Here is a 21914-nt window from a genome sequence, read left to right on the forward strand (position 1 = left end):
CTCTGCTTCCCCACCAGGAGTTCCGAGATGCTCTGGTGCATGCTTGGCCTCCCGGTCTCCTTTATGCCTACCCTCCACTTCCTCTGATGCAGAGGTTTCTGCAGAAAGCCAACAGTTTGGGGAGCAGAATGATTCTCATTGCCCCATTCTGGCCTCGACAACCTTGGTTCCCCTTCGTATGGTCTCACAAAATCAATCCACCATGGATTCTGGATCCAATTCGGATCTCATCTCTCACCCTCTGGGAATGCCAGTTCCCAATCTAAGGACCCTGAAGTTGACAGCTTGGCTGCTCCAATTCCAACCTTAATTAGGACTCCCGGTATCTCTTCACCGGTCAAAGCCATTTTGGTGGCTGCTCATAAACCTTCCACCAGACAGGTTTATTGGAGTAAATGGAAGAGGTTCTCTATATGGGCAGGACAGAGAACTGTGGATCCTTTTTCAGCACCTATCTCTGCGGTGCTAGATTTTCTAACAGACCTCTTTCATCAAGGGGCCAGTTCTTCCACGATTAAGGTACAATTGGCGGCTATCTCGCATTATCACATTGGACAGGACACAGCTCCCTTATGACAGCAAATTATGCAAAACCTTTCTCAAAGGAGTTTTTTTGTTAAGGCCTCCAGTCAAGGAGGTTGTACCGCTGGGACTTGTCTTTAGTCCTGCAGGCCCTTACTGCTCCTCCCTTCGAGCCTGCAGCTTCTGCTGATTTAAAATTCCTTTCATGGAAGACTGTCTTTCTGGTAGCTATCACTTCAGCCAGAAGGGTGTCTGAGCTTCAGGCTCTTTGTGTCAAACCGCCTTATCTTTCTTTCTTCCCTGATAGGGTGTGCCTCAGGACCAATCCATCTTTTCTTCCGAGCTGCTCTTCTGAATCCAATATTAACCAGTCAATCAATTTGCCTGTTTTTTTTCCCAAGTATTCAAACAAAGGGGAATACAAATTGCATTCATTGGATGTTCATAGACAATTACGTTTTTATATTAACAGGACAGCTGGCCACAGGAAATCAGATCAGCTGTTCGTCTCCTTTGCTAAATTTGCTCTGGGTAAAGCAGTGTCTAAAGTCACTCTATCTAAATGGATTGCTAATTGCATTTTGCAGGCATATGACACTTCAGGCAGACCTGCTCCTCAGAGGGTTACGGCTCATTCTACTAGGGCAGTTTCTACGTCAGCCGCCTTTAAGTCCCGTGTTTCGTTGGATGATATCTGCGGCAGCTACTTGGGCCTCGCCTCATACTTTTATTTCTCATTACAAGGTGGATGTTGTTTCTAGAGGAAGAGCATCCTTTGGCTCAGCGGTGCTCGGAACATCCTTCCATGACGCCCAAGATTCAGGTAGCTAGGGACTCTGTCCCACAGGTTGCAGACAATGAAGTCTGCCTACTTCAGATTTAGAAGTTATGTACTCACCATAACGTTCCATCTGAGTAGGTGACTTCATTCGGCTGCAACCATCCCCCCCTCCATCCCCCTGACCTTTATAGAGCGAGTATTTATGCTGTTTTAGTATACTGTGGTCAGTATTTGAGGCAAACTCAATCTGAGGTCAGTCAGGGCTTGGCAAGGGGTTATGGGTAAGAGGGAGGAGCTAGGAGCTCAGAGCCTAAGCTTTTGAATTGCCGGCTCGGATCCGAGATCGGATCCAATACCCACAGGTTGCAGCCGAATGAAGTCACCTACTCAGATGGAACGTTATGGTGAGTACATAACTTCTAATTTCTGCTACTCACAGCATGGCAAATCAGTGCCTAAGGGCATTAGGCCACATTCAACCAGAGCAGCAGCCACTTCAGCAGCCTTTCTCAGAGGAATACCAACCAAAGACATCTTAGAGGCTGCAACTTGGAGTTCAGTGCACACTTTTACAAAGCACTACCACTTACCTCTCTACTCTAAATCCAGAGCAGGCTTTGCCACTGCAGTTCTGGAGGGTCTCATAGCCTCTCCTAATCCTATTTAGCCCAGCCACCCATCCTCAGCTTTGGGATTTAACCCAAGAGTAATGACTGCAACAGTGAAACACGATGAACATAGTACAGTTGTGTACCTACCATAAATGTAGATGTTCGAGTGTATTCACTGTTGCAGTCCGGGTTACCCTCCAACCATCCCCCTTTCATTTGCTGGGTCTTATCTGTACTTCTCTATTCTATACAACCTATGTGGTGTATTTGCTTGTAGATGAAGGAAATGTTTACTTTAGTGCATGCATGTTTATTGGCATAATTTATTTAGCCTACCCTTTTGGGGGCACCTGACATCTGGGGCAAGAAAAACTGAAGAAAATGGCCTCGGCTGCATGTTTTATACCCCTGGCGCACTGATGTCAAGGAAGAGGCGACAGCAACCGACGCCGGATGAAGACTTTGGAATTCAGGCCGACTGCGGGTAACCTGCCAGCAGGAAAACCCAAGAGTAATGACTGCAACAGCGAATACACTCGAACATCTACATTTATGGTAGGTACACAACTGTACTCTTTTGCCACCTTGAAGATTTCCAAAGCCTTTTTAAAAGGCACTTTCTGTTGCCCCCCCCCCCCCCCTCCCAAAAGATCCTGCTGTTGCTCCTGCTTGGGACATTGCTGTCATGTTACAAGCATTGACTCAGCCATCATTTGAGCCAGTGGCTACAGTGGATTTAAATTTCTTATGTGGAAAACAATATTTCTGGTGGCTGTCACTTAAGCTAAGCATATATCAGAGATGCAGGGACTTTCTGCAGATCTCATTACCTGATTTTTTCATAAAGATAAGGTTTCACCGAGAACTAATGCATCTTTCCTACCTATGGTGGCATCTGAAGCATATCTGAAACAAGTTATAAATCTACAATTCTTTTTTTTTCTTTCCACGATTTTTTAATAGAGGTGAATACATGCTGCATTTGCTGAATGTCCATTGCCAGTTCAGGTTCTGTCTTTACAAAACTAAGCCTTTCAGGAGGTCTGATCAAGTTTTTGTGGCATTCTCCAAACAGAAATTGAGCAAAGTAGTCGCTAAGGTTACTTTGTCTAAATGGTTATCAGACTATATAACCTTTGTGTACAATAAAAAAGGTTTATCCTTATAGTCTAAGTCAAAAGGTTTCTCCACAAGGTCTGTGGCCACATCTCAAGCCTTTGAAAGCAGACTTCCTATTGATGACATCTATGCAGCTTGTGTCAACAATTCTTACATTTGTGTCACATTTATTTATTTATTTTATTTACTTATTGCATTTGTTTACCGGAAAAGTCCACTGGGCCTGAAATGAGCCCATTTTCAGTAAAGGCCTGGGAAGAAAAGCTCCACATTTAATCGCATACAAAGAAAAAAATTATATGCAACAGTACAGAATATATAACACAGAGGTAGCACATGAAATAAAGTAATAACCACATACAATAATTATAATATTAAAGTAATAGTGAAGAAATTGAGGACAATCATGGTGCGAGTGTAGGGATAGAAGTTTTAAATGTTAAGTAAGATTATTAACAGAGGGAAGAAATTAGCTTGAAGGGTAAAATAAGGAGACAGAAGGCTTAAGGTAGGGATAGCACAGGCTAAAGTGACAGCAGAAGGAGTTGGTATGATAGAAGGGGAAGATAGACTAGCTGTAGAGTGAAGAAGAGTAGGATTCTGGGAGGAGGTCAAGTTTTGGGGTTGTCAGTAGGGGTTCAGGTGCATATCCAATGTGAGAAGAGATGAAGGTTAAGGGATTTTTTTCAAGGCCATGGGATTACTGAATGTTCTGGGTGAATCCGGGAGATTATTTCATAGCTTGGAGACAGTAAAAGAATACAGCATTTGTCCATCTGAGAGCTTAGGTTTATCAATGTTTAATAGCATTTTGTTTTCTGACCTAAGGTGTTGATTAGGATGCTATATGGTCAGGATGCAGGAGAAGGACGGGCAGGCTGCTGGGTAGTAAATAAGTTTATGGGCAGTAGTTAGTTGTAGGTGTGTGAGGTGATGGGGGAATTCTAGCCAGTTTAGTTGATGTAGTGCAGAACAGTGGTAGGTGGAGAATTTAGCATTTGTAGAAAATTTGTCAATGTGTTGTAGCATGAATAGAGTTTAGTTTTCAGAGAGGGCCGAGTATTGGTGAGGATGGGGGCGGCATGTATGAGAGTTGGAAGGAGGAATGATGAGGCAAGAGCCTTTTTTGCAGGGAAGCTAAGAACGTAGTTCTGCCTATAAAGGGCTCCTAGTTTTTGATGTTTTTTTTTGATGATGTTATGGATATGAAGGTCAAAGGTTAAGTTGTCGTTAATGATGACACCAAGCAATTTGGCATTGGGAACGGCTTCAGTAATAGTATTATTTTGTGAACGAACACAGCATTCAGACTTGTCATCTGGGCTAGATTTTTTTTGAGGGGGGGGGTAAATATTAAGAGTTTAGTTTTGTTGGGGTTAAGGGCAAGATGGTTCTATGACGTCTAGGATTCAGTTGAGGTAAATGCTTTTTGGGTAAGTTGCTGTAGTACAGAGGCAGATTTAGAAGTGCAGATAATAGTCTAATCATCTGCGTATTGGATTACTGTACTGTGGGTAAGAGAAGTGTGGAAGTCATTGATGAATGTACTAAATAAAAGGAGACCCAGTATAGAATTCTGGGGTACCCCTGTATTTGTGTTGATGAAAGGTGAGGAGCAGTGCTGCCAAGTAGTAGATTGTTGCCTATTTCTGAGATGGTTAGAAAAACAGTGAAGGGCGAGGGGAGAGGTGCCAAGGTTGGAGAGTTTGGTATGCAGAAGGGAGTGGGAAACTGTGTCAAATGCTTTTGATAGATCGAGAAAGTGTGTGGAGACTGTGGATCCATCAGCCTGAGCTCTATTAACTTATCTAGGAAGGAAATGAGGGCGGTGTTAGTTTTGAGTGGAGGAAAGGAGGTGGTGTTTAACCACGTGACTCAGGACCTGCATATGAATGCATTTCGCAAGTATTTTTGAGATGTGAGAGAGAATGGCGATAGGCCGGAAGTTTGAGATGTCAGAGTTATTGCCACCATTGTGAAGTGTGAGAACATATGCCTTTTTCCAGATATCAGGCATAAACATGATTCCTGAATGGACCTATTGAGGAGAATGCTGATGGGGGATAAGCTGTGGAGGAGGCTGATAGTTGTAAGTATTCTGCAGGTAGGTTATCTGGGGCATTGGTGCATGGTTTTAGTTTACAAAGAAGTTTTTGTATGGTTGAGGTAGATATGGGAGAGAGTGAGAAAGTGGGTAATGTAGTTGGAGGTATGTACTATTGTAGGGTTTAATGGGTTTGTGTTGATGGGTGGGAAGGTGGCAGTAAGCTTAGCAACAGTATCAATAAAATAAGAGTTGGAGAGAGGCTAACTCAGTGGGTGTTTTTTCTGGGTTTGGGCATGGATTATGGTTAGTTCCTGGATGGAGTAGGGAGTTGATTGCTCTCCAAAATTTCTTGGGGTTTTGATTATGTTGGTTTTGGAGGGTTTGGAAGTGTTCTTTTTTGTTTTTGAGTACTAATCATTTGGCCTGGTTGTGAAGTTGTTTATACTGCATGAGGTTGGAAGGAGTTTTGTTTTTCAGCCAGGCTTTCCAGGCTTTATCTCTTTGCTTTGTGGGCTTGGCAAGCCAATTGGCATGTTTTGTTTAGACTCTTTTTAGCAGGAGAAAGGGCAAGACTATTTAGGATACTAAGACATTTGGAATTGAATTCCACAGCTTCACTGAGAGGGAGAGATTTTGCAAAGTGTCATTAAAGGTATTTGAGGAAAAATGGGACATATCTCGGGTATATCTATATCGGTGTATGTTTGGTAAATTAGTGGGGTTATGTATTATGAATGCTGGTGGGTGGTCACTTATACTGTCTGGGAGTGTACCGGAGGTTGAAATCTTATTAGGGTCAGAAACCATGATCCAATCTCTTATTGTCAGGTCTGGTAATATCTGAAATAAGCTGAGTGTAGATGTGAGGGTTGATGTCTATGGAGGGTTTGTTATTGGAGATGTCTAACCAGTTATTAACGTCACCTAGGATGATGGTTTCATTTTTCTGTTGGTTGTCCAGGCAAGGATGTCTTTGAGAATGGGAATATTGTTGCCTGGGAGAATGTATATGACTGTGATACGAAGGCTTTTATAATTATTTAGTTTGCAGTAGGTGATAAGTAACTCTGCAGTGGAGAAGGAGGGAATAGGCTTTGAATATGGAATCACTGTGAAGGTGCTTGGATATAATAAGGCATGCCTTTGCCTTTTTTGTGGAGTCTGTCTGTTCTAAAGCAGGAATGGTTTGATAGACGAAATTCAGAATCCTTTATATATGTTTTTAGTCAAGTCTCAGTTATGTCTGTAAAGTTTGGTTTATATTGACTTAACCATGCATGCAGAAGGGGGATTTTGTTTCTTATACTTTGAATGTTGGTGGTGAAATGTAGGGATTTTGTTGAGTTAGGGGTGTTGAGAGGAAGGAGAAGGGCCAGGGTTAGGGTGAATATCACCACACTGAACTAGGCTAAGATGAATAGGAAAAGTTTTTGGCTGGAGCTTCTTTTTTGGGTCCCTAATATAGTTTTGGACAAGGTTACTAGGAAGATTATCATGTGGAGAGAGGATTGTCAGTTTGTTTTCTAAAATGAAATCAGTGGCATACAGACTAGAGCAGATTGCAGAGTAGCTGGAGAGGAGGACATTGTAGATGGATGTTGATGTGGGTCTGGGAGGTATATAAGTTGGATGACGTGATGAGAGTTTTAGAATGAGAGAGGCAAGTAGTAAAAATAAGGAGAAAGATGTTGCATATGAGAGGCGTTACTGTGAGGAGTGGAGTGTAATTGGTGAATATTTAAGGTGATTTTATAAAATAGTAGAGAGGATTTGACAGTGAAGTAAGGGTAGGAGTATTGAGGTAGTAGTAGCAGTGATCTTGCTTATCCATTGCCTCCTTCATTCTTAGGAATGTCCTTCCTTGATACCAGCTGGGACTAATGCTTGGAAATCAATCCCACAGTTGAATTGGACAAAAATGGACAGCATTGGATACAAAAGGTATGTACTTGCAATAAAAATAGATCCATGTCTGATGTTTGCCCGGTTCAACATCCCTCCCACCTGCCCTCTGACAAAATTGTCATTAATTAGACTCCAAAGACTGGTTGTCCTTGGTATTCCTTGTCAATAAGCAGTCACCACTGCCAGTGATCTATTGCAGAGTTATGACCTGGTTCATATAATTTAGAAACTAGCCAGAATAGCCCCCCCCCCCCCTATCATTAAGAGTAAGGTTTTTGTTGGCACTTTTATAAATATTATTCATCAGGAGGCAAAACTCGATCTGAGGTAGTAGGATGGAGACCAGGGAGTTATGGGTAGGGAGGAATCGGAATTCTATAACCAAAAAGCTTCAAAATCAGTGCTAAGGGCAGATCCGGTCAGATCCAACAGTTCACAGCTGAACCGGATGAAAATCAGACAATATGGGTGTATCATTATGGTAACTTTTGATGTTAAGTTGTCTATCTCGCCTTCGTTCTTGCTGGTTGGGATCGGAGCCAATCCTCTGCTCCGACTCGGCCATCTTCTATAGCTCAAGAGCTGTTTACTGGCTCGAGGCTACCCCTTATCCCATGATGCCTAGCGATAGCTACCCAGATCTCATTTGCCGCTTCAGCTATGAGGTGTCGTTTTTCTGGCTCAGGCTCGTATAACTTTTTTATACAACTTTCTTACCATTAGAAATGGTCCTTTTTTCTGGTTTATTGTTAATTTTTAGTCTTGTTTTTCTCTGTTAGCTAGTGTTTTATTGTAGCTTTCCTCCCCTTCCTTGTAGAACTCGTTTAACTTAGCGAGTCCCCCCCCCCCCCAATCCTCTTCTTGTCAGGTTAGCCATTTAGGTTAGAGGCTTTCCTTCTACCTTTCTTTCTTAGGGTAGCCATTTAAGTTAGAGGCTTTCCTAAAAAAAAAAAAAAAAACAAAAACCCTCAGTATTAGTCTGCTAGTATAGTGTTTTTGTGTAGACTGTATTTGCTAGATAGTTTTTGTTGTGGTATTTCTAGTGTTCTTTTGTCAGAATATCAAAAGAATCCAAAGTTTCTGGATTCAAGAAGTGTGACTCATGCTGTCAGAAAATGTCTCTGACAGATGGGCACACTTCTTGCATCTATTGTTTAGGCACCGTGCACCTGCAGGACTCTTGTTCTGTCTGCCATGCATTAAGCCCAAGAGTTCTGCAGGAGTGTAAAAATAAGCTTATTCTTAATGGTCTTTTAAAGCCCCAAGATTCACCGGCCAAGACTCAGCCTGTGAAATCCCCTAAATCTTCCAAGCCATCTGCTCCATGTTCGGAGCCGTCCTTGGTTCAGATTACACCTTCTACTTTGGTTTTGGCCGGTACAGATAAGGCTATCTCCCCATCGGCTCCATCAGGATCTTCGGAGCCGTCTCGGAGCCACAAGAGGCAAAGGTCCCCTTCCTTGGAATCAATTCATTCAGGTCCATGGTCTCCCCTGCTTCAGAGCGAGCGCAGTCACAGATCTTCTCACTCTTCTCCGTCCTCCAGGCTGTCTGATCATGATGTGGAGAGAGTGGTCAGTAGGTTGCTGAAATCGCAGGCACTTGCCAAGATGTTGTCCAGCCCTCCTCAACAGGTGTTGGCTCCGTCCACTTCTATCGATGTTCCTCCTCCAACTCCATTGAGTTCGGAGCCGGAGTTCGTTGGGGTTCGAGTAGTGGAACAGTCAGCTCCGATAACGCCATCTCCTTCGGTTCCGTCGTCGGCTCCGATTCACTCGATGGTGCCATCCATCGAGGGATCTAGGCGTCGGGGCTCCCTCATCGGCTCTGAGGGGGTGAGTGACCCTTGTCCGACCCCGTTCTCCCTCTCGGAGCTTCGGCGCAGGTGAGCTCGGCTCATACATCGGCCTCGGAGCCATCTCCCTCGGTGCAGAGAAAGATTCCGATTTCTTCGGAACCGGAGCTTTCTCTGCAGGGTGGCAGGGACGCCTTTGATGTCATGAGGAGTGTGCTGGCCACTGAGTCAGCTCCACTATCGGTCCCACCAGCTCTGTCCCCTGTAGTGCCTGTCTCCTCCAGACCCCAAGCGTAGGGAACCGGCGCTCCAGGACACCCCATTGGGTATTTCCTCTTCTTCCGAGGCCTCCCCTGATCATTCAGAGGAGCCCCCTCGTAAGAAGTGCAAGAGGAAGCGCATTGACTTCCCCGAGTCTGTCACTTCTGATACAGACTTAGATGATTCGGAAGGGTCCCCGAGATCCCCCTCTGAAGATGTTTCCTTCTCGGACATTCTAGAAATGCATAAGCAGAGGGGGAACTGGAATCCCCTAGCCCCTACCGAGGATGAGTCTGTATTTCTGGATGCGTTTGGTTCCCGACCTTCCACTTCCTGGGTTTCTCTGCCTTTCGATCCACTTATGGCAGTGGTGGCTCGAAAGGCTTGGTCAGCTCCGGATACAGTGGAACCAACTCCGAGGAGACCTGGCAAGTTCATCTCAACACCCCATGATAAGCAGTTCCTTACCAAAGGTGTCCCTGTTGATGCCATGGTGGTAGCAGCAGCCACCAAAAAAGAGTTAGCGGAGACCTCTTTGTCTGTCCATCCTCCTAACAAGGAGTCTAGGACTATGGACAGATATGGGAAGCGAATGTTTGCTTCAGCGACATTCTCTATGAGGTCACTGAACTACTTATGCCATTTTACCCGGCTTCAGAGGGATCTCCTTAAAGAACTAGGAGATACCCTTCAAGATCCATCACCTGAGGGGGCTCAAGCTAAAGTAGCTTCCCAGCTGCGACTCTTAATTCTATAGTCAACTCCTCCATAAGGCTCATTTCTTATGCAGCCGATGGTGCGAGTAGAGCCGCAGGCACGGGTGTAGCTCTTAGGAGGCATGCATGGATGCGGCTGTGCAATTTTGCGGAATCCTTTCAAGCGTCGTTCACCACCACCCCCTTTGATGGTTCCTTTCTTTTTGGAACACAGGTGAAAGACACTTTGACTAGGTGTGAACAAGAAGGCAAGACTCTCTCTGCTGTGGGAGTCCGGTTTTCCACTCCTCCTAGACCATATCCCAAAGGTCAGAAGAGTGGAAAACTGTGGTTCCGAAAATCCCAAGGAGCCTTGCCTGACACACGTAGCGATTTTTCCTCCAGGGGCAGAGGGGGAAACAATAACAACAGACGCCACCCACGTGGCAGAGGGGGTCCGCAGAACCAGGGCAACAGAGAATCCTTCTCTGATAAGCCCTTTCAGCATCCCTGAAGGGTTGCCTGGTTGCTCACCTCTGGAGGCAGTCGGGGGAAGACTTTCACTGTACCCAGAAGCCTGGCAAAGTTTAACGCAAGACAAATGGGTACGGTCCATTATATCCAGAGGTTACAGAATTCCCTTCTGTCAACCCCCTTGCAGTCAAGGAAATCCCTTTCAGATGTTCCACCCAATCTGAAGGACCAAGCAGTCATAGAAGTTTCAAAGCTGCTAGAAAAAAAAAGAGTCATCCAGGAAGTCCCGGCAGACCAACACGGATCCGGAACTTACTCAAGAGTCGTTTTGGTACCAAAAAAAAAACAGGGAACTGGAGACCAATTCTGGATCTCAGCAGGCTAAACAGGTCTGTACAAAGAACAAAGTTTTGGATGGTCACGCTACAGTCCATTCTACCCTTTCTGGGTCAGGACAATTGGATATGCTCGATAGATCTTCAGGACGCGTACTACCATATCAAGATGGACAGGTGCTCCAGGAGATTTCTTCGCTTCCGACTGGGAGCCAGTCATTACCAGTTCAGAGCTCTGCCCTTTGGTCTCACCACAGCCCCCAGGGTGTTCACCAAATGTATGGCAGTGGTCACGGCTTACCTGAGACGTCAAGGATTCCAGGTGTTTCCATACCTAGACGACTGGCTCCTCACTGCTACTACCAGGCATCATCTTCTACAGGCCAGGGACTACACAATCACAATCTGCTCACAGCTAGGCATTACAATAAATTTCAAAAAATCTGCCTTGTTGCCCTGTCAATCTATCACCTACGTAGGAGCAGACTTAAACACAAGGAACATGTTCGCAAGACTACCGCTAGACAGGGTGTCTGCAATTCGTCAGCAGGTACAAATTCTTATGCAGAGCAAAAGAATCCAAGTCAAGTTTGTCCTTCAAGCTCTGGGTTCCTTGGCAGCAGCCATTCTTTTAATCCCACTGGCCCGCTTTCACATGAGGATCCTTCAGTGGCTTCTGTTCACACAGTGGTCTTTTCAACAGCTGCCCATGTCTCACATGATTATGGTTACGGAAGCATGCAAAAGGCACCTTTCGTGGTGGATGGTCGCCCCACTAGTGACTCAGGGCAGACCCTTCATTCAGCCCCCTCCGGTAGCCACAGTGACCATAGACGCCTCCCTGATAGGGTGGGGGGGGCATTATCAGGGCAGGACAGACCAAGGCACTTGGCAGCCTCACGAGTACCATCTGCACATAAACGTCCTAAAAATCAGAGCCGTGCTCCTAGCGTTGCAAGCCCTTCAGAACTCTCTTCCTTCTGGGACCATTGCAATTCAAACAGACAACGTCAGTGGTGTGGTACATCAACAAGCAGGGCGGAACCAGGTCTTGCCCCCTGTGTCGAGAAGCACTCAGACTGTGGCAGTGGGCGATTTCCTCCCAACGTTTTCTGATTGCGATCCACATCCCTGGGAGGTCCAACGTCATAGCGGACAGGCTCAGCAGAGATATTCTCATGCCTCACGAGTGGTCTCTGAATCAGGAAGTTGCGGATCTTATTTTCCGCAAATGGGGACAGCCTTGCTGTGATCTTTTTGCCACCCCCTTCAACAGCAAATGCAGCAATTACTTCTCCCTCCTTCCGCTTCCAGGTCACTCACCCAGAGATGCTCTAGTCCACGATTGGCCTCAGGGTCTTCTTTATGCCTTTCCTCCATTTCCCCTGATTCCAAAACTCATACAGAAAGCAATATTGTTGGGTTGCAAAATGATCCTCATTGCCCCCTACTGGCCTTGATAGATATGGTTCCCGTTCCTGCACCATTACCTTCTTGATCAGCCCTGGACTCTGGATCCGATTCCAGACCTACTGATTCATCAATCAGGCGGGTTGCATCAGTCCCTCCAAATACTCCAGCTCACAGCTTAGTTGCTCCACTTCCAACCTTAGCCAGGCTTCCCAGCATTTCCCCGGCTGTACGTGAGATTATTGTCTCCTCTCACAAGTCCACAACCAGAAAGACTTATGCTAGTAAATGGAAATGTTTTTCTTGTTGGGCAGAGGCTAGAAACATAGATCCTTTTCAGCCCCAGTCCACGAAATTCTGGAGTTCCTAGCACAACTTTTTCATTCCGGGTCTGCTTCTGCTACAATCCGGGTTCAATTAGCGGCCATTTCTAAATTTCATGTTGGATTGTCAAATTCAAACATTATGTCTCATAAGCTCTGTAAAGCTTTTTGAGAGGGACTACTCTCCTTAGGCCCCCAGTGAGAGATCCCCCTCCTTCTTGGGACCTTAACTTGGTACTAACTTCCTTAACTCTGCCCCCCTTTGAACCAGCAGCGTCCTGCTCCTTTAAGTTTCTGTCTTGGAAGACACTCTTTCTGGTAGCTATTACTTCAGCCAGACGCGTCTCTGAACTTCAGGCACTGTGTTCGTCCTCCATACTTGGTTTTTCATAAAGACAGGGTTGCTCTGAGGACTAATCCTTCGTTTCTTCCGAAAGTCTGCTCAGAAAATAATTTAAACCAATCTACAGTCCTTCCTGTGTTTTTCCCTAACCACACCAACAAGGCAGAGTACAAATTACACCAATTGGACGTTCATAGACAATTGGGGTTTTATCTGCACAGGACTAAGGAAATAAGGAAATCTGACCAACTATTCCTTTCCTATGCTCTAGGCAAACAAGGTCTCCCAGTTTCCAAGGTGAACTTATCCATGTGGTTGTCTCATGCTATTACCTTCATCTATCAATTAAGGAACAAAGAGTTAACTATTAAACCGAAAGGTCATTCTACTAGGGCCTTGGCCACCTCTGTAGCCTTCCAATCTAGGATGCCCATGGATTCTATCTGTGCAGCTGCTACGTGGGCAAATCCTCATACCTTTATTTCTCATTACAAGCTAGATATGGTCTCCAGGAGCAGAGCTGACTTTGGTTCCACTGTTTGGAAGAGTCTGTTCCAATGAGCCACCCAGGATTGTAGGTGCTAGGGACGCTGTCCCAACCAGCAAGAATGAAAGCGAGATAGACAACTTAACATAAAGAAGTTATGTACCTACCATAACATTCCATGTTAGTTGTCTTCATCTCGCCTTCTTTCTTGCGTCCCACCCTCCATCCCCCTGTCCTATTGGACCGAAAGGAGTTCTGGTTTCACTGGCTGAGTGTTCTCTGGTTTGTTTCCTCTACTGACTTAGAGAGTATGATAGGTATTCTCAACCTATTTGTTTGGACAGGTTTATTCTCTGGCTATGTCTGGTGTTAGCTATTTCAAATGAGATCTGGGTAGCTATCGCTAGGCATCATGGGATAAGGGGTAGCCTTGAGCCAGTAAACAGCTCTCGAGCTATAGAAGATAGCCGAGTCAGAGCCGAGGATCGGCTCCAATCCCAACCAGCAAGAAGGAAGGCGAGATGAAAACAACTAACATGGAACATTATGGTAGGTACATAACTTCCTTTTTATTACCCACTTGGTTTGTTAAGTATACAAGTTTGATGTACTAGCCTTTACTGGTTTGACAGACAAGTTGCAAAATATCAAAATAAGATAACTTGCCTGTGTTGGGGGCTCCCTGTGAGCCTTGAGGCTTTCAGAGCCAGGTCAGCTGCAACTTGGGTTGTCTCCCCCTGGCGTATGACATGGTAGACTTTCTCGCTAGGCTTGGAAGGATCAGGACATCATGGAGGCCATCACCAAACGCCCTGACAGATATCTTGTTGCTCAAAAGGATAGTGCCCAGTGGAGCAAGGGTTTCCAGCAGATGTTATGGTGGTTCCAACAAGTACCAGGAAAGACCTTGCGGAACAGAGCTCTACTATCCATCCCCCCATTAGGGAATCTAGAGCATTAGACAGATTTGAGAAACATATGTATGCATCAGTGACCTTTGCCCTCAGGTCTCTGTATTATCTGGCACATGTGACAAGATTTAAGAGGGAGTTGATCAAACAATTCTCTAATACCCTGTCATGGGCCATGTCTGTAGAGGACAAGAAGTCTGTTTCTTTGCAACTGGCCACCCTCCAGTCTCTTTCCAGTGCTTCCATAACGCTGATTTCTTATGCTCAGAGGGAGCTGCTATTAGAAGGCACAGCTGGATACACCTCCATGATTTTGCGGAGCCCTTCAAGTGTTCATCCATCAATGCTTCCTTTGATGGATCCACCTTGTTTGCCTCTGTGGTGAAAGAAATGCACAGTAGCGAACACAATGGCAAGATTTTGTCTGCCGCAGGAATCTGTTTTTCTACCTCTCACAGTACCTTTTCTCAAAACCAGAGAGGTCACAATTCTTCTGAAGACTCCTATGGAGAAAGGTCCCCATGCGGGGGGGGGGGGGGGGGTTGGGGGCTGAGACAGCCCACAACACCACAGCTTCAGAGCTCCATTCCCAGAGAAGCAGTTTCAGTATTCCTGAAAGGTTGTCCAACTGCTGCAGTCTGGAGGCAATCAGTGGATGCATATCCCTGCACCCACAAGCCTGGATAGCCTTTACCAGAGATTCTTGGTGCAGAATATAATATCCAGAGGTTATTATATACCATTTCCTTTCTCCCTAGTACACAAGAAAATAATTCCTAATGTTCTACCCAGTCGAAGGAAACTGGCAGCTAACGAAATACAAAAGCTGCTGGAAAAAAGTCATGCGACCAGTCCCACCAGACCAAGAAGGATCTGGAACCTATTTTTTTTTTAGTGCCAAAGAAAACCAGGGACCTATAATCAGTTCTGGATGTCTGCAATCTAAATTAGTTCATCAAACACTTTGTTTCAGATAGTCACTGTTTAGTCTATTCTGCCACTTTTATGGAAGGATGATTGGATGTGCTCCATAGACTTCCAAGATGTGTACTGTAATGTCAAAATACACATGCGCTCCAGGAGATGGCTACATTTCTGGCTGCGAGCCAGTCACTACCAGTTTAGACCACTGCCCTTTGGTCTCACCACAGCCCACAGGGTGTTCAAGTGCATGGCAGTCATAGTAGCTCACCTGAGGCTACATGGATTCTGGGTGTTTATTTGGCTAGACAACTGGCTCCTATCTGCTTCCACCAGGCCTATACTGATTCAGGTCAGGGACAGCTTGTTCCACCTAGGCCTTCAGCTAGGCATTACTTTAAACTACACCACTTCACAGCTCTGCCCTTTGCAAACTCTGGAGTTCATTGGTGCCTGTCTACATACCTGAACACAAGTAGCAGGTCTGGCAGCAACAAGAATGGAGACTTTCACAAAAGCAAGCATTGCACATCCTGGCTCTTCATTCACCTCCTGCCAGATTAATCCTGCAAGTACCGGGGTCAATGGCAGCTTCAGTAATATTGGCACCCTGGTTCTGCAGTGGACTCTAGTGATACAGTGGTCAGTAAGACACCATCCACTGACACCTATTTACATAAACGTTTGTAGGCGTCACATAGCACTGGTGGGTTCACAGAAGTCTTTCAGGGCTGCCTTTCACTTAGCCCACTCCTGAGGCCACAGTGACTACGTATGCCTCCCTAGGGTGGGAGTGCATTATTTGGGAAGGACAGACCAAGATATGTGGTCCTAGACTGAGACCAGTCTTCATATCAATATCTTAGAAATGAGAGGAGTCTTATTGGCATGGCAGGCTTTATAAGATGCTCTTCCTCTAGGGATGACTGCCATTCAGACGGACAACATACAAGTGGTCTGCTACATCAACAAGTGGGGGGAACCTGATCCTCTCCTCTGTTGGGAGGCAGTGAGAGTTTGGCAATGGACAATCTCTTCTGGCTGCTTTCTTTTTGCAATGCATATTCTGCTTGCAGACAAACTCAGCAGATCCATCTTACTTCATCAAGAGTGGTCTGACACTCCATTAGTGGCAGAAATTATATTTTGCCAATGGAGGTCAACTTTGCTGCAACCTCTTTGCTTCTCCCCTCACTGCCAAGTGCAGCAGGTACTTTGCCCTGATTCCCCCAGAGGGAGAGTAACCGAGAGACTCTAGTTCGCAATTCGGTCACTTATATGCCTTCCCTCCCACTCCTCTCATCCCTAGGTTTATTTAGAAAGCATTACAGCGGAAGAGCAAAGTTATCCTCAGTACCCGATTCTGTCCTTGCCAAATATGGTTCCCTTCCTGTGGCTTGTCCTAGTTCATCCTCCCTGCATGCTGGATCCTATTGAGGATCTTCTGTCTCACCCATCTGGTTTGCCTCACAGGGGCATGCAGTGTCTCAAAGTGACTACATGGTTTCTGTACTTCCAGTAATGGCTAGAAACTTCAGGCTTTTTCCCCCTGTTCCCATATTCTTATGTCATCCCAAAAAGCCTCTACCAGGAAGATTATAAGAGCAAGTGGAAAAGATTTTGCATCTGGGCCCAACAGAGACATTTAGACCCCTTTTCAGCACAGATTCCAGCAATTCTTGATTTCTGGCTTCCATCTTCAACAATGAGGCTACTTATTTGCCAGTTAAGGTTCAACTGGTTGCAATCTCATATTTTCACTTCGGTGAAAAGCATTCTTCACTAGCTTCTTTGAAACTCTGCAAGGCTATTCTTATAGGTACTTTGGTGCTTTGACCTCCCATTAAGGTCCCTATTCCTCTTTGGAACCTTACACTTTTCCTTAAATTCTGCCTTGGCTGAAGGCTCAAAGGTGGGCTGAGTCAAGGCTTAAAGCATTTATCCAAGAAAACACTTTTTCCTTGGTTGCCATTACCTCAGCTAGATAGGGTTCAGAGCTGCATGCACTTCCTTCACAAACCACCTTACCTAATTTTTCGTAAGGGCAGAGTACCCTTTGGACTAACTCTTCCTTCCTGACTAAAGTATTTTCAGACGTTAATCTTAACTAGCCAATTAACCTACCAGTCTTCTACCCACATCATTCTAACATGGGAGAATGCATGCTTAATTTGTTAGATGTTCATAAACAGCTCAGATTCTGCATTCACAAAACTGAAGACCAAAGGAAGTAAGAAAAACTGTTTGCCCAACGTAGCCTTGGAAAAGGAGACAAAGCAGTATCAAAAATAACCTTATCTAGATGGCTCACCCATTGCAATTGTTTTCATTTGCAAGAGTAAAGGTTTATCATTACCCAAACATCCTGAAGTGCACTCCACCAGATCTGTGGCCATAGCATCAACCTTTTGGTCCAAAAGTTCTGTAGATATTTGTCCACCTGCTACATAGTCCAGTGCTCATAACTTTATAGCTCATTACATGTTGGAAATCATATTGAGGAATAGGGCAGATTTTGGCTATTCTGTACTTCGAAATATTCCCCTTAAGGACTACCCAAGATTACTGCAGCTGGGAAAGTCACAAGGTTCTTCTGAAGACTCGTATGGAGAAAGGTCCCCATGTGACGGGGGGGGGGGGAACTGAGGCAGCCCACAACACCACAGCTTCAGAGCTCCATTCCCAGAGAAGCCCTTCCAATGTTCATGAAAGGTTATCTGACTGCTGAGCTCTGGAGGCAGTCAGGGGATGCTTATCCCTGCACCCACAACATCAGATGTTATAGTTACATACTCACCATAACAACGCATCTGTGCTGTTTATTTTCATTCTTCCTCCGCTTCCCACCATCCAGTCCCCCCTCCTTTTGATTGTCTTGTAGCATGACCTGAGGAAAATTCCTTAATGGTCTTGCTATGTGGTCTGCAGGATTCTCTTTCTCTGCTGCTTCTCCTTTTTCACCCATTAGCAATGTCTGTACTTTTACCTCAGAGACTTAATGGCTGATGATCCTTTGTATGTGCGATTAATTAAAGAGAGGACAAACTTGATCTGGGGTAACCTAAGGGGATGAGAGGGATTATAGTTAGGGGAACGAGCTTAGAGCTACAGAGCTTAATGTCTGTCAGAGTGGCCAAGCACAGATCCAAGATCCATCAGTTGAGGACAACACAGATGCAGAGTTATGGTGAATACATAGCTATAATTTTTCTTCAGGCTGTGGGTTGTGTCCACTTCAGAACATTGAGCCTAGCTTTGACCTTTGGAGCACCTTGTCAGTTATCAGCTAGAGAGTCAACTTATTTTACTTGGCATACTAGTAACCATTTCTACACGCAATCCAACCTTCCAGTCTGTCCATCTTCAGTGCAAGGCTACAAGCTTCTTGTGTGTGAGCAGATGAAGAATGATACATAAACCTATGTAGATATTATTCTGCATGGTAGTCCTGAGTAGCTGGCAAAACTTGCTGTCTTGGGTGTGCTGATAAGTCGTAATGTACTTTTCCTGTAAAGCAGTGTAGCAGTTGCATTTAGCTATCCTTTGCTGACAGGCTTTACAGTTTTAACTGTTAGGCAAGATATATTTTTAATAATTTTTATCAACATTTTGTAACTTGCACTTGTATTTTTTTAACTCCCTTGTTGTCAAAGTCCATCTTCAAATATAGTTGTAAATAACCCCTGTATTCAAGAACATTGTTAAATGGGGAGGGTAGGTGGTGTTAAATATAGTCAGTGTACTCCATTTACTTTGCTTGATTCTTTAAAAAAAAAAAAAAAAAAAAAGGATGGGTAATACACTTGCAGCTGAAGAAAAAGAATTAGTAAGCTTATCACTCATAGATGAGTAGTTTGAACACTGGAGGTGTTTCTGCTAGTCTGTGGGTGAGGAATCTGGCTAGTGAACATTGGAATACACAAGGTAGTTTAGAGAAAAATGCTTTTGTATAGAAACTGACTGTCAAACAGAAAGGTTATTTATACTGTATACACCAAATTGCTTGAGATGTAAGGGTGGTGGTATTTGTTTTGATGAATTCTTGTTTATTTTAACAGCCTCTTCCGCAAGTGCAGCTTCAACTGCAGAGAAGGCACCCAGTGCACAGACATCTGAGACACAGGAAGAGTTTGTTGATGACTTCAGAATTGGAGAACGAGTTTGGGTAAATGGCAGCAAGCCTGGTTTCATTCAGTTTCTTGGTGAAACACAGTTTGCTCCTGGCCAGTGGGCGGGGATTGTTTTAGATGAACCAATTGGGAAGAATGATGGCTCTGTTGCGGGAGTTCGATATTTTCAGTGTGAGCCTCTTCGTGGAATATTTACAAGGCCATCAAAGTTGTCACGCAGTCCTTCTGAAGGAGAAACTAATGGTACTCAAACTGCACCAACATCTAGAGCTACATCTCCAACATCTATATCAGTGGCTGGCGTGATGTCTCCATCCTTTGCAGCAGCTACACCAACAACTCCTCCTCTAAAATCTCCTCTACCATCTAAAGAGCCCACAACTCCTGTAACCAACCTTACCCGAACTACAAGCGATTCTATATCAAACCTTTCTGAAGCTGGCTCAGTGAAGAAAGGTGAACGTGAACTAAAGCTTGGGGACAGAATTCTGGTAAGTGCACTACATCTAGTTTCCATTTGCAACAGTGTCTTACTTTTGAGTTGGGCAAGGCTCATGAGTGGCTTCTTTATTTTTTAGTAGTTTCTTCAAAATTCACTTTTATTAGATTGTTTTTTATTGTAGATTTATTTTATGCTCTTCATTACAGTAGTAGATAGGAAATGCAATCTACTGGACAGTATCTAAATGACTTCCAGAGAATCATTTTAAACTCATAGTTTCACAGATACTCAGTAGGCTATCGATCTTTGAGTATGTTGGGAAGCATAGCCTTACTTTCCCACGGTAGTTTTTAGCCCTTACATTTTTCATACAAGTAACCCAGAGATGGACGTAATATGGACAGCTTGGGATATTTACTTGTAGTAAACTTAAAAGGCAAAAACAAACTACTACAAACAAATGAGAGAGAAACCTCACAGTCGCACAAAACAAAGCAGTACAAACGAGATAATTAAGCGCTTTTCGTTTATTCTAATAAATAAACTTCCTCAGACCAAGTAAAACAAAACGTCACAGTTTAAATATTCTCTGGGCTAGTGCTTGCAAAAACAATTAACTTAAAGTGAAAGTTTACTTACAAGACACGCCCATCTAAAAAGCACAACTAGACTAAAAACTGCTTTTAAGACAAAAGCTGGAGGTACAAATAATCAAACTAACAATGCAGCTACTAATATCCATGATAAAATAAAATAAAATAAAAATCAAGCCTACTATTGTATTAGCAAGGCAGAAAAATTATTAATGACAGGTGCGATAGAAACTCCACTGGTGTTTGTACAGCTAGTGTAATACTAATACCTAAATTTACACACTAAACTAAGTATGGTAATACCTCTAATGTGAAAACGTGATTAATAACAAATTCAACGAGCAATACACATGTAATGGCTAGACAAAAGTCCTTGAACATTACGATAGCAAAGTCGTACTTGTATGAAAAATAAAAAATGGAAAATAAAAAAATAAGTGAAAAAAATTGTTAATAAATGAATAATGGAAATAAAAACCTGACGCAGCCTAACTATTGAGGCTCCTGAGTTTAAGAACACTACTTAAAGAACAGTTCTCGTTCAGACCTGGTGTACTATATGCGTTGAGCCTGTTATTGTAATGTTCAAGGACTTTTGTCTAGCCATTACATGTGTATTGCTCCTTGAATTTATTATTAATCACATTTTCACATTAGAGGTATTACCATACTTAGTTTAGTGTGTAAATTTAGGTATTAGTATTACACTAGCTGTACAAACACCAGTGGAGTTTCTATCGCACCTGTCATTAATAATTTTTCTGCCTTGCTAATACAATAGTAGGCTTGATTTTTATTTTATTTTATTTTATCATCGATATTAGTAGCTGCATTGTTAGTTTGATTATTTGTACCTCCAGCTTTTGTCTTAAAAGCAGTTTTTAGTCTAGTTGTGCTTTTTAGATGGGCGTGTCTTGTAAGTAAACTTTCACTTTAAGTTGTTAATTGTTTTTGCAAGCACTAGCCCAGAGAATATTTAAACTGTGACGTTTTGTTTTACTTGGTCTGAGGAAGTTTATTTATTAGAATAAACGAAAAGCGCTTAATTATCTCGTTTGTACTGCTTTGTTTTGTGCGACTGTGAGGTTTCTCTCTCATTTGTTTGTAGACATTTACTTGTAGTGCCTGTCCATGAAGGGACATGGGTGCCAAACAAGGGGTGAATTTGCAGTTTCCTAATCATTTATCCAAACTGAATTTGAATAGATTAAGAGAAATACTTTGCTTTATGTGGAGTAGAAGACCATTAAATAAATACTTGTTATGAATAGTTATTGTCTGTGATACATACATATCCCTTCAACGTGTTCTGTTTATGTTGAGAAAGATTGAGCTCCCTTGTATAGATGTTCATGCTACAACTGGATTTGCAAATATGTAATAGTTCTGACAGAATAGAGTCTGCTAAGATTGTATACTCGAGGCAGAGGTTGCCTTTTAGTAGCCTGTATGATAAAGAGTAGAGGGATAAGATAGACTGCAAACATGGTAGCAAATTCGAAATAATTAGCTTCATATTGTAATTGGAGAGCATACAATCTGTCATATAATTCCAAAAATGAAATCAACAGAAAACTGAAGAAAAAGTTATTAGTAATACTTGATGCCCATATGTTATATTATAATTATATTCAATAATTATTAATGAATAATACTTAAAGCTTAATATTTAAAGATGCTCATTCAAGCCAGGAGCATATAATGCTTCCAGCATGACAATCCAACGTCTTTCTGATCAAGAACCTGGTGCCATTCACCATTATGCAAGCTAATCTATCAACGCCTGTAAAAGGAAAAAAAATTGGCACC

General features: G+C 43.6%; 1 protein-coding gene across 8 annotated transcripts in view; it reads left to right on the forward strand.

Annotated features, from left to right (window-relative positions):
* The window catches only part of CLIP1 (CAP-Gly domain containing linker protein 1), a 4646656-nt gene that overhangs the window by 705281 nt on the left and 3919461 nt on the right, over positions 1-21914 (forward strand). For all 8 annotated transcript variants that reach the window (XM_044068589.1, XM_044068590.1, XM_044068592.1 and 5 more), the window contains exon 3: positions 18999-19561. In XM_044068589.1, coding sequence (XP_043924524.1) covers positions 18999-19561 — 563 coding nt within the window. The remainder of the gene's footprint in view (positions 1-18998; positions 19562-21914) is intronic.

Source organism: Protopterus annectens, chromosome 4.part0 (genome assembly GCF_019279795.1).
Source record: "Protopterus annectens isolate FY-2018-M chromosome 4.part0, PAN1.0, whole genome shotgun sequence".
Taxonomy (NCBI): domain Eukaryota; kingdom Metazoa; phylum Chordata; order Ceratodontiformes; family Protopteridae; genus Protopterus; species Protopterus annectens.